The sequence below is a fragment of the Typopeltis vanoorti genome, chromosome 20 (genome assembly GCF_054136105.1).
Source record: "Typopeltis vanoorti isolate ZY-2024b chromosome 20, IOZ_Tvanoo_1.0, whole genome shotgun sequence".
In the NCBI taxonomy this organism is placed as follows: Eukaryota; Metazoa; Arthropoda; class Arachnida; order Uropygi; family Thelyphonidae; genus Typopeltis; species Typopeltis vanoorti.
The window spans coordinates 73,896,732-73,910,754 of record NC_143568.1 but is presented as its reverse complement, the minus strand read 5'-3'; the positions used below and the strand labels follow the sequence as shown (position 1 = coordinate 73,910,754).

The 14,023-nt window shown below is 35.4% G+C and overlaps 1 protein-coding gene across 2 annotated transcripts in view; it reads right to left on the bottom strand.

The window, feature by feature from the left end:
- LOC150095565 (proteasome assembly chaperone 3-like) overlaps positions 1–14,023 on the bottom strand; it is a 50,918-nt gene that overhangs the window by 24,968 nt on the left and 11,927 nt on the right. For both annotated transcript variants that reach the window (XM_090410605.1, XM_090410606.1), the window contains exon 2: positions 767–868. In XM_090410605.1, coding sequence (XP_090266731.1) covers positions 767–868 — 102 coding nt within the window. The remainder of the gene's footprint in view (positions 1–766; positions 869–14,023) is intronic.

Below are 14,023 nucleotides of genomic sequence, written 5' to 3'. Positions count from 1 at the left end.
CAAAAAAAAAAAAAAAAAAAAAAAAAAAAAAAAAAAAAAAAATCCATGATTTTATACGAGAAGTCTGGACTTCTCATGTGAAACATCTGATGTGCACATTCCATTGTTAGTATTTTTTTAAATATTTAACATTGTAATCATTATTACCTGGTTGTATCTTAACTCTTTGTTTAGCTCACTTCTTCAGGAAGTAAAAGTGAATAATAGTTATTTCACAAAAGTAGTTGAGTGTTAAAACAAATTGGTAGTAAATATTTTTTATTTCAGAAACAATGAAGAATCTAACAATGACAGCATGTAAACCATATAAACAAATATATTTTTACTACCAATTTATATATATATATATATATATATATATACATAAATCTGACCCCACACACATGAAAGGTCAAGACTTATAGCAGATCAGTGCCATCGTGTATAAGCAAGAGGATAAGAAGAAAAGAGGAATCTGTTAACACTTTTTTTTTTTTTTTTTTTTGAAAAACTGAAGGTAGTATTCTTTGGGGAAGCTGTTCCAAAGAGCAAAAGTAAATGGAATGAAGGAGGAGGCAGTGAAGGTGGTTTGCTAAGTTAAGATGGACTGTAAAAAGGTGTTGGTTAGTAGTGGCTCCTGTTCTAATGATTCTGGAAGAAAGTGGAGGAATAATAGTGGCCAATCAAACAACCCGAGTTCAAATTTCAAAAATTCATTACTAAAATTCTGAAACCTATCAACTTTGACAAGCTCATGCTATCTCACAAATAAAAAGGTGGTGCTTACCATGGTTCCCATTTTTTCAAACTGAGTGATAATGATAAAAGTACAGTCTTCAAATACTGTAATGGCTACATCAGTATAATTATCACCAATTTTTACTGCTCCCTAAAAATAACCATATTTATAATATATTAACAGTAACAGTCATAATAATAAATTAGGATTATTCTAAGTTTAACATAATGTATTTTCTAAGCATTTTTTCTGTTTTCTATAAAAGCTGTAACAAGAAATTGATTATAGTACATTATTTTATATTTGCATAACCTCTGTAGTAAAGATCAAGCTTGGTGGATTGGATGGTGGAGATGGAGAGTTGTAGAGTATGTGATCTCCCTCGATCAGTCTTTGGACTCCTTGGAGGTATCACAATAATAATATTAAGGATAGAAGACATAATTCATTTTTCATCACATGCATTTCCCTTAACTGGCCCAGTTATTCAAATGAACTGTTCTAAAAATCGAGACATAACAGGAAGACTTTATCATAACATATTAAGGATATTTAAATTAACGTGATTCCATTAATATAATATGTTATGATGAGTTATTCAAATTATTAATGACTTCCATTTATTCTACAAGAAGTTTAAAAACAACAAACATATACAGTATTTTTCGTAATAACATTAATCAGAGAAATAAGAAATACTCATTACACAAGAATATAGTAAATAAGCCAAGTTTCCAAGATGTGCAACTTTTATGCAAAGCACTCTATGCACCACTGAAGATGACACTGCATGCTGGTTCGAGTAATGTGGGACTTGCATACTGTGGTCCTGCTATGGAAACCCATGTTGTGAACCTCGGTTCTGAATGTTTTTGTGTAAATTCATGTTCAAATTGATGCCCGGAACTCCATATTCAATGTGTCAGTCGATGAATAGTGGTTTTTAATATTATCCTTTGCAGCACCCTATAGTCACGTTCAGTGAATCTGGCGGATCATCCACTGCAAGTAACACTTGCAATTGACTCTCTGCACTTCCATCTCAGTATGGTTTCACTGATTATTGACCTATGACTGCCCAATTTGTCAACAATTTGCTGAACACATAGACCTGTAACATAGCATCCTATCACATGCCTCTTTCAAACTCTATCAGTTCCCTTCTCTAAGACATTTCACCTGGACTTGCACTGACTTGGGAGCATCATATCCCTCCAATTTATACTGCTATAAACATGTGACTTGTTACATGGCATGATGCACCTTGCCCAAGGGTGTGTGTGTGTGGGGGGGGTCCGTTGACTTCTTTCCAAGCAGTGTATATGATACACCATTGACCATTGTACCCAGCCTCTTAGTGTATAACTGGAATAAGAAATTTTTGAATTATTATTAACATCAAACTTCCATGGAATCAAAAGACTCGGTATGGGAGGTCTACATGGACATAAACAGATCAATGAACTGTACCTTAAACCTACTCAAGTTTCTGCACTCACAACACACTTAGGCAATGTGCATGGAGAGTGAACAAATAACTTTTTCCTCACTCCCTTGCTCACACACTCCTTATACAGCTTCCAGAGATGGCCTCTTGTTCTATGCCCTACTCCATATTAATCTGTAACAACTCCTCACCAACTTATGTCTCAATCATATCCACTCTCCTTTTATTCACAAGGCTCTGCAAATCTCTGGAGCTTCTCTAAGATATCCTCATCCACTTGAAAACCATGTGACCACATGTGTGTATAATAGTCCATATACAGTCTGATCAAGGCCATACACAAGGGAACTAGAACTTCTTACATGTTAAGGTTCTCAACCATTGCTATAATTCATTCACTGTGATATCCTCACAATTTTAGCAATGCCTTTCCTAAATTTCAATCTTCATCCACCAACACTCCCAGAACTGTCATCTTCTTCAAAATTTTGCCATTAACTATATAATACTCTGCATCCCATCCTCACCTACCAAATTTAAAACTATGTCTTTGAAATATGCAGCATTAAAGTGACAGCTGTACTGACTTGCCTACTCACACAGTCTATCCAGATTCTTCTGTAAGGCCACATCTGTCCTAATACACAGTTCTTTCCAAATTTTCATCATCTGCAAACAGCAGCATTATCTCCATTTACGCCTTTTGCAATATCATTAACATACAAGTCAAACAATAATGGTTTCAGAACAGATTCCTACAGCCCATTCCAATATAGCAGTCTTTCAATGGCTTTAGACAAGGTAGATGCCTATACCACTATCTGTGGTTCCCTTATTCAATGAATTTGTCACCTTGTAACACATGGTGATCTTGCATTAGTTTTAAATAATTAATAATTAGATATACAAATCATGAACTATTTAGTAAAAATTATATGAAAGTTCAAGTCTTAAAATTTTTTTATGTAATAACTTTATCCATGTAAATCTGATTTATTATCTGATTTTTTTTTTGCATTTCAATTTTTTTTTTATTTTACCAATTTCTCACATTATAGGCCCTTTTGTCTTTGAAATCAACAGTAAATAGAGAAATGTTGAAAGTTTATTTTTAGTTGCAACGAGTTGCCCTGGTGTGTACCACCTTAACCCAGTCCTGAAGATACTTTCAGGCGCAAACTTTGTTTGCTCACACTTGGATAAAGGATTAAACTAAATTTATTATAGTAAATAGAGAAAGTTATCTTGTCATGCTACAGAATTTCTTCATCCCCAAACTGCAGAGATTAAATCTTTCATATAACACCATCTCCCAGCAAGATGGCACACCCTGTCATTATGTATTGAATGTGTGATAGTTTTTAAAAACAATTTAAGTAATATCAGTGCATCAATTATGCAATATATTCATGGAGTTCAAGAATCAGCTTTAAAGATGTATCAACAATGATGGCAGTCATGTTGAAGTGTGATAATTAAAAACTGCATTAAGAATAAAACTTGAACTCTGATGTAAATTTTACTAAATAATTCCATTATTTGTACAGGGTGTCCCAAAATTCACGCAAGAAGTAATTTTAATAGAAAACACAGGTTTTTAATTAAAAATTGTAATTTCTCATCGATTCATAAAGTATAGGGTTATGCATGGAATAGCATATCGGGTAAATGACCTCCACAACTTTGGCACATACACACTCTTTTTGTCAAAATTTTCTCAACAATCACTCGTAGATTTTCTGAACCCCAAATGCGACAATTTTGTCGATTAACGAAGCCATCAAGATGAAAATGAGCCTCATCGCTGAAGATGATTTTGTTAGAAAAATAAGCATCCACTTGTTGTTGTTCCATAATCCATTCAATGAACTCTCTTCGCTGTGTGTGTGGTCAGTAGGCTTCAGTTCTTGAGTCAATTGAACTTTGTAAGCATAAAGATGCAAATCTTTCGTGAGAATATGCTGTAGAGACTTCTCGAAATGCCCAATTCAAGACCATGGTGCTGAATTGATGTTCCTGGACTCTCGGCAACACTCTCACGAACTGCTTCGATGTTTTCTGTTGAACGACTTGTTAAAGGACGGCCAGAGTGTATAAGATCACTAATTGATCCAGTTTCCTTGAATTTTTTAATTAATCTTTTCACAGTTGATGAAGTTAAATCACTATTCCGACCATATTTTGTAAGAAAATTGTGAACTGTAGCTGCCAAACCTTCATTATTTTTAAAATATTGCTCAACAATGAAAATGCATTGTTCTTTCGTGTAGCGCTCCATTTTTAATAACCCTGAACTGTCACGCTGTCTTTTTTTTCTCGTTGGCAACACTTTACCACACAAATGGTGCTAAATTTAAATCTTGCGTGAATTTTGGGACACCCTTTATATATCTTTAGTTATTAAAATTTAAAACCAGTATAGCACTTTATAATCACCCTGTACATAGCGGGCTGCTGCAACATGACTGCCCCTCTAACAAATGCCAACCATCACAGAGAATACTGCTATTATTATTACATGACACCTCCAGGCAGTCTAAGGACTCATCGTGAAGGGCACACTACTCCCTCACTAAATACATTTATCCTTTCCACTACAACTTGATTCTCCAACTATGACACAATGCCATCTATCATCCATCATCATCACCACCAACAGTATTTTTTTTGTCTATAAATTGCGTGTGTTATGAAGGCTGATATGCTGGATGAAAAACTCAAGTTTTTCATCCCGGCAACTCACCTTCAACTGAAAAAGTCCATATAAGGACTTTTTCAAGGGGAATTGTCACGATGAGAATCGTGACCCAGGTATTTTCCAATCAAAGAGCGCAGTGTTCCGCTATTCTTCCAATTGCGCTATGGCAACTTATATTATTGACTCAATTCTTAATCACAGTTCCCCCACTACCAACCTCTTCAATACTTTAACCATAATCCCAGACACGCAGATTGGCCTATAATCTGTAGCCTGAATCTTACCCCCACTCCCACTTTTGTGAAGTAGAACAATTTTACCATTTTTTTACTCCTTTGGGACTTGTCCCATTGTGGGACTCATGTTAACTCCCTGGAGCATTCTTTTAAAACACAGTAATATGTTGTCAAGCCCAAATGCCTTATTAACAAGTCAGGTTTGCTTATGTCCTCATATTTTCTGGCTTGGTTAGCCAAGTGATTAACATACCCACTCTCTGGCCAACAAGCTATGAGTTCAAATCCTGCCACAAGCATGAATTTCACTGTGCCCAAGTTCCATGTTTGGTCTCTATAGCAGGCTTTTCTTTGCTAACCTTTGAAACTCCTTTTGGAGAGGCAAAAAATCCTTAGTCCACCCACAGTATTAATGTACTATAGGTTTACAATCTTTTACAAAATAAATAAAATATACCTTCTCAATTCATGATGATGATGCAGCCAGATAAACTGCTCACTGAATAGCTCAAGTATATCTTGTACAGTAGCAATTACCAATTTACCATTTTCATCCACTAACAATCCTCCCATAATCATATAAATTAAAGATGCCAAGAAATTATATTCTTGGTTTGCGTGTGAAGTAACTTCACGACTGGGCTACTTGTATATAGAGGCTGATGACTTCACATCACTTAGTATCCCATAATAAGGGATACTAAGGACATGTATAATGCTATGCATTATGGGAAGGGTCACTACCCAGACCAGTTTGACCTTTACTGAGTCGAAACCAAGTCTGGATAGTGACCCTTTCAATACGACAGTATAGTTAATACAACAAATTATTATATGGGGTGTTTCATAAAAGACCTGACCAGTTACAATGCTGAGAAGTATAGCATCAAATATCTTGATAAAGGAGCAATTTTTCCTCCCATTGGCAAACTGCACTGCATCTGTGAATAGAATCTTCTAAATTATTTAGTCTCCAAATTTCCTCACCTTATCCTATTAGCTTTTGCATGGTATGATAAAGAATACATTGACGTTCCATCTCTACCAAGAAAACAGTTAATGAACTTAAGATGGCATCTGCAGAGCCATCATTAAGTCAATGTGGAAAAGAAACATGGAACCCAAAGCTGGATATATGCTGTTACTAAAGGTACTCAATTAATTTCTTGTAATAGTAATTACCATATATCATGAAAAAAAAACACTTTTTTTCATGATATATGGTAATTACTATTATTCCTAAAGTAGCTTTAGAAAAATAAAAATATGCAATTAGTCTATCCATCTTGTCCTAGGTTTTCCTTATGATCTTTTACCAAGAATTTTACTATTTTATTATCCTACCTACTAAAACTTTGAACTAGTTCTTTATAAAGTTGATATAATTTGTGGTTGTATCTCATCTTCCAGAGACTACTAGGATAAATATTTTCCTAAGGATTTTCCTCAAAAACTGAAATCAAATTCTCCACTCTTATCATAAATATACAAGTTTCACATTCATTAGGTAACATACGTGGGTGGTCTGAAAAGTTTTCAGCCTCAACCATAGATAACAACACCATTGGAAATTTTTTTTTTTTCTAAGTTGGCACATCTGTCATAAGCATCCATGTGAAATTGCAGGTCATTCTATCAACTAGTTTTTTTTTATACCGCTGTCTGAAGCAAAAGTGTTTTGTCTGTATCCTTTGAAATGAATAAAATTGAGTATCGAGTAAAATTGAGAAGGTTTAACAGCAAAAGAAATTCATTTGAAGATCATAAAAGTTTATGTGCACTCTTCTCCTTCGTTTTCGACAATTAAGAAATCAGCTGCCGAGTTTAAACGTGGCCATACCAGCCTTGAAGATGATCCATGTGAAGTACGTCCAAAAAGTGTAACAACACCAGAAATCGTCAATCAAGTGCACGATATGGTATTGGATGACCGGCAAGTCCAAGTGCATGAAATTGCTGAGACTATAGGTATTTCAAAAGAACATGTAGGATATATTTTGCATGAAAAAGCTTTGCACAAGATGAGTGCTGAACTCGCACAAAAATCTCTGAACATGCTTGGAGCATTTTAAAAGACTAAAACTGATTTTGTATGTCGATTTATTACTATGGATGAGACATGGATTCACCATTACATACCAGAATCCAAGCAGCAGTCAAAACAGTGGACAGAAGTCAGTTGTTCAGCACCAAAGAAGACAAAGTTGTGGCATCAGCGTTTTGGGATGCTAAAGGCATTTTGTTTATTAATTATTTTGAAAAGGGTAAAACAATAACCAGGGAATATTATTCCAATCTTTTAACCTGACTAGATGAAAAAATTCGTGAGAAAAGACCCAGCTTGCAGAAGAAAAAAATCATCTTTCATCAGGACAATGCACCTGCTCACAAAGGAGTTTTGGCAATGAGAAAATTAAGGGATCTGCAGTATGAATTGTTGGAACATCCACCCTATTACCCAGATTTGGCTAACTCTGACTTCTATCTCTTCCCCAAACTAAAAATCTTCCTCGCTGGTCAGCATTTTTCTTCGAATCAAGAGGTGATTGCAGCTGTAGAGGGGGTATTTTGCAGATCTTACTGAGAACCACTACAAGAATGGGATAATGGCACTGGAGCATCGCTGGAATAAATGCATTAGTCTTAAGGGAGATTATGTTGAAAAATAAAAATAATCTTGAAATTATAAATTCGTTTTTTCATCGTTAGGCCGAGAACTTTTCAGACCACCCTCGTACTAATTATGAATTTATATATTCTTATTTAGACCTACATATTTTTACTTTAGTTAAGATAGCAATATCACAATACAATGTCCAAACTGGAGAAGTACAGTTTTGGACAAACAGGATTGGAGGCAACAAATATATCCAAGAGAAATGTAATGTAATTGGTAGGTCATTGTGAAATATTTATTACATGAAAAAGCATCTATGGTATTATGCTTTTTTTTTTAAAAAAAAAATAGCAAATAAAAAAACAAATTATATATAGCATATTTTTCATACAAGAAAAAACAATGAAGTTTGCTATATGCAACCTCCTTTAACAGAGAGAGAATCAGCTGCTGGAAATAAGGTTAGAATCAAAAATAGAACAAACAGTTAAGCTGTATATTAAAGATGAATTAATCATTAGTGGATGGTCAATCATTAGGTCAGATGTCATGCAATTCATTGCAGCTCATGTAGCTTATTTTAAATGCTGAATCATATTTTATGTTGAAGATGCTATATGCCACGAGGCAACTCGTCCTGTTCATGTTTAATTTTTTTTTTTTAAATTCTATTACCCAAGTAAGAATATACTTTTATATTCACATACAAGTGCTTCCATGCATGCAAGATAAACTATCCAATGCCATAAACTCTTCTCTCCTTATTCCTAATGCTCTTTTGCATTATAAGTTATTGTAAATTTTAATGTAATTTATTGTAAATACATTACAACATTTCCTTGGGTCTAAGGATACCACCGAAACTGCTAATGACACACCATTCCAATCTGTGACCTAAGAAACCACACTCAACATATCAGTCTTACCTAAAAAATAGTGTAAACACATAGCATATCAGTACTGTGGGAGGATTAAGTAATCCAGATACCTTATTGCAAAGACCAAACACTTTTTCAATCTATTTCAGACTTCCAATAAGGTTGTAATGGTAGAATTTCAAACCCACAGCTTCTTGGTGTGAAAACACAAATGCTATTCAACATTTTTATAATAAATTTAGTTTAATCCTTTATCCAAGTTTGAGCAAACAAAGTTTGCGCCTGAAAATATCTTCAGGACTGAGGAAAGGTAGTGCAACACCAGGCAACTTGGAGCAAAGGCGGACCAAGCTATCATCATTCCTATCTCAGTATCTCCCATAATGCAAAACATATCTCCTTGCAGATATGTATAATGTTATGCATTAAGGGAAGGGCCACTACCCAGACCGGTTTCGACCTTTATTGGGGTCTCGTCAGTGGGAGTCAGGCCCAGAGGTGGAGATACCAAGGCAGAAGCAACGGAGAGGTCATCTTTACCTATAGGAGTTGCCAAAAGGTATGCCACCTTATTATTAAATTACTATGGATTTAGAAAAAGATGTTGAAAGTTTATTTTGCACTTGGTTAGACTATATTAGTTTAATCCTTTATCCAAGTATGAGCAAACAAAGTTTGTGCCTGAAAATATCTTTAGGACTGAGCAAAGGTAGAGGAAAGGAGAAATAGGTAAAGATGACCTCTCCATTGCTTCTACCTTGGTATCTCCACCTCTGAGCCTGACTCCCACTGACGAGACCTCAATAAAGGTTGAAACTAGTCTGGGTAGTGGCCCTTCCCTTAATGCATAACATTATATATATCCGCAAGGAGATGTGTTTTGCATTATGGGAGATACTAAGATAGGAGTGATGTTAACTTGGTCCACCTTTGCTACGAATTGCCCGGTGTTGTACTACCTTACCCCAGTCCTGAAGATATTTTCAGGCGCAAACTTTGTTTGCTCACACTTGGATAAAGGATTAAACTAAATTTATTATAGTCTAACCAAGTGAAAAATAAACTTTCAACATCTTTCTCTAAATCCAGAGTAATTTAATAAAAAGGTGGCACACCGTTTGGCAACTCCTATAGGTAAAAATGACCTGCCATTGCTTCTGTCTGGTATCTCCACCTCTAGGCCTGGCTCCCACTGAAGAGACCTCAATAAAGGTCGAAACTAGTCTGGGTAGTGGCCCTTCCCTTAATGCATAACATTATACATATCCGCAAGGAGACGTGTTTTGCATTATGGGAGATACTGAGATAGGAGTGATGTTAGCTTGGTCCACCTTTGCTACGAGTTTCCCGGTGTTGTACTACCTTACCGTAGTCCTGAGGATATTTTCAGGCACAAACTTTGTTTGCTCACACTTGGATAAAGGATTAAACTAAATTTATTTTGTAATATACCCTCTGAACTTCAAAGAGTTGAAGTTCAGAGGGTATATTACATATCCCCAATGTCCACTATATCCCCAATTCTCATCAAATTCCTGCAAACCAATACATACCATCAATATGATACACCATCATCAACCTTTTCAACCCAAAGTGCATAACCTTACATTTTGCAACATTAAATTGACAATCATTAGCCTTTGCCCACAATGCAAATTTATTTAAATCACCCTGCAGTATATCTACATCACCTTTACCAACTATTGCTCTCCCCAGTTTCGCATCATCGGCAAACAACTGAATATCTGCTCTTAAATCTTTCCCTATGTCACTGATATACAAATTAAAGAGTAGTGGCCTTAGTACTAAACCCTGAAGTACTCCACTAGACTCCACTCCACCATATACTACTCTATGGTGTCTGTCCATCAGCCACCCTGCCCCCATCCAAGATACTGCAATTATGCCCATGCTACTAGCCTCATATCCATTTCCATCCTCTTCAGTTTTTGTAAGTATTCTATCAAATGCCTTGGCAAAGTCAAGTAGTATCAATGCCAGCCTGGTTGGCTGAGTGGTTAGCATATCCGCTTTCCAGCCAAAAGGCTGCGGGTTCGAATCCCGCCATGGGTATGTACGTTTGTGATTGTCTGTGAGAATACTAGTGATGGGTGGTGGACAGTAGACGGCATTGGTGTAGATGATGCGGTTGGTGGATGAAGGTTGAGTGGTGGAGATGGAGAGCGGTAGAGTAGGTGCTATCTCTTAATGAGTCCTCGGACTCCCTGGAGGCATCAAATAATAATAATCATGGTGTACCATTACCATTATCTAATTCTGCTGTCACTTTATCTTAAAATGTGAATAAGTTACTAAGACAGGACCTACCCTTTACAAAGCCATACTACCCATATGTAGATCTCACAACCTTAGTTGCTTTGGCCCTAATTTCAAACCTCTTCCTTTCACTTAGTCTTTTTCCCCCCCTTGTATTTATTATTATTTATTTACATATTTTATTTGCTATTTTCACAAAAATTATACCCAAATAGCTGAAATGTTTTAAATCTGTAGGTTTACTCCTGAGAATGCAGTTAATGTTTTAAGTCCCTGCATCTTTTTATTATTAATGATCATCATCATCAAACCTCCATGCAATCAAAAGACTTACTGGAAGATCCCACTGTCACACACACAGTTTATTGTACTGCACCTTAAATAAATTCACCTTTCTACATTCATCACGCTCTTGGGCGATGCATTCCAATCACTAACTAATCTACATGCAAAAAACCTGTTCCTCACCCCCCTTGCTCACTCTTTCCTCTCCATCTTCACCCATTCTATGCAAAACCTCCACATTAATCTGGTAATAATCCCTTAACAGCCCCTTTTGGAAATAAAATAATTTTAATTTATCCAAATTTATTACAATTACTCAAGTTTAGTAAAATCACCTAAAAATTTGTAGAGAATTTATTTTGAGGTTACTATATGTACAAAATAAAGAACCAAAGCTAATATCTCAAAATTTGATCATTTACCAACTCTTATTGGCCATGATGTATTTAACTTTCAATCAAAACAATGGATGCAAATGTGTGTCACTGAAAGTGAAATACCACTGAAATATATCATGGATATAAAGTGTAAGATGAATGATATGTTTCATTCCACCATGGCCAGTTGGATGGTTAATACCACTTTCCTTCAATTCTGATAGCTTACAACTTAAGTATTATTGATTATATATAACTCTGTATAATGTTCTATTTAAACCATATAACTAACATTTTGAATAACTTTATCCTTTGTACCTCATCATGTCTTTTCCAGTTTTACAAAATTAAAATACAGATCCATGTTATATTCCTATGATTTCTTGACCCTGGTTACTTACTTTAAAGTAAAACTCTGGTCTCAACAAAATGTATTTGGCCTGAGCCTCATCTCATTCTCCAAATTTCTTTTCAACAGCAAGATAATTTTTATTTATCCAAATTTATTACAATTACTTAATTTAGTAAAAGAGTCCCTGAAGATTTATACTGAATTTATTTTGAGGGCCTCTGCACCTCCTTTCAAGTATGCTAATACTCAGTATGGAAATTCTGATCTGGCAGTTCATTTCCTGGAGATGAAACAAGTAATAACTATGAATGGCTTAAATTATTTGAATATTTATTGTGTAGCAGCGAAAACACATAAGAATGAAGGGAATTCATTGAGCTGTTACGTGACAACTCTTCAAGCAGCATAGGGAAGGAGCAACTTGAGGACAAAGTGTTAGATTTCATCATAGTGTCAGAAGGTATCTCAATGAAGAATATGATTGTTTTGCCACCGACTGATGACAGTGATCAAGCTGCAATGACTTGAGAAGTAGCCAACTAATGGATGTTCTGATCAAGACAGGTTATATTCTGACTACAAATCTGGAAATTATGACTAACTCAGGAGAATACTATCTTTGGTTCTATGGTATCAGTTGTTAAATGGGAAGGATATCAGTAATGCATGGGAAGCTTTTGAAAAGAAGCTTAAATGATGTCGTATTTAAATGTGTTCCTACAGTTAGAAGAACAAATAGAATGAGAGTGAAATGGATGTGCAATCTCATTAAACAAGAGATTCATAAAAAGATGAATTTTTTATGAATCTCTTGTTTAATGAGATTCATAAAATTTTCCCAACTTCACTGTGAAGACACTTTTTTTTTTTTAAATTCTGAACCAGACCGTTGTTTCCCATATATGTGATATACAGTCATCCCTCGACTTACGTCAGGGTTCCGTTCCATCTGGCAGGACGCAAGTCGAATCAGACATAAGTCGGTACATTACATCAACGGAGTTATAGGAGTTATGGACTTAACCGTAATAAGTATACTGTCATTTTAATTTTTAAACCTTATTATAAAACTGTACTGTGTGTTACTCCCCCTATAAAACAGTAGAATAATCGCCCAAATCTTCCTCCACAATCACATCTTCATTAACTTCCCTGTGTGAACGATCAGGATGTGGCTCTTCTCTTCTGTGTAACCTATGTTTTCCTATGAAAATGTCCAATGTGCTTTGCTTATTCCTCTTCTTCTTTTCATCATAAATTTGTTCATAGCAAGCAAATGCATCATGTACTTTCATTTCTATTATTAAGTAGCGTTCAACATTGGGGTCCATGTCTTCAGTCATTTTGAGAACATCGCTAACTGCAAAAAACATTTCTGAAAAACCCTTCACTGTAAATTGTTTAACTACCTCTTCCTGTTTCTCTTTTCCTTCTTCCTTTTCTCATTTTTCCTCTTCTGCAACAGTTGTTCCTTCAGTTTGACCAATTCTTCATTGGTCAGCTCTTCAGGGGAACTTACTATGAGTTGAGTTATGTCGTCATCATTCACTTCGAGATTCAGATTGTTTGCTAGGCCCACAATTACAAACTCCCAAAATCATTCACAAACCTTTTTAATGTCTTTTACCCTATGCCACTTATACATTGAGAGGTCACTTCGTCCCAATCCACAGCAATATTTTTAATAGCATGATAAATTTGAATGTTTTCCAGAATTGCATTAGAGTCTGGTCAATTCTTTCAGTAGCAGAAATGGCTTGTGAAAAAGTTCTCCGTAGATAATAAGCCTTAAACACTGAAAGAACTCCCAGATCCATCGGTTGGATCAATGAAGTAGTGTTTGGAGTGAGAAACATTACCTTCAACATGAAGATCACCGCTATAAGACGGATGACCTGGAGCATTATCTAGAATTAATAAAATTTTAAATTCTACATTTTCTTTCACACAGTAGCTTTTTAATTCACTCGCATAACAGTTGATTACGGCATCCTCAAATAATTTTTGAGTGATCCGTGACTTCTTATTGCTCCGATAATGAACTGGGAGTATGCTTCCTAATGTTTCTGAAGATGCATCTTAACGTGGATTCTCACTGTGCCATATCACAAATGATTTCAGTTTATATCAAGCCACAT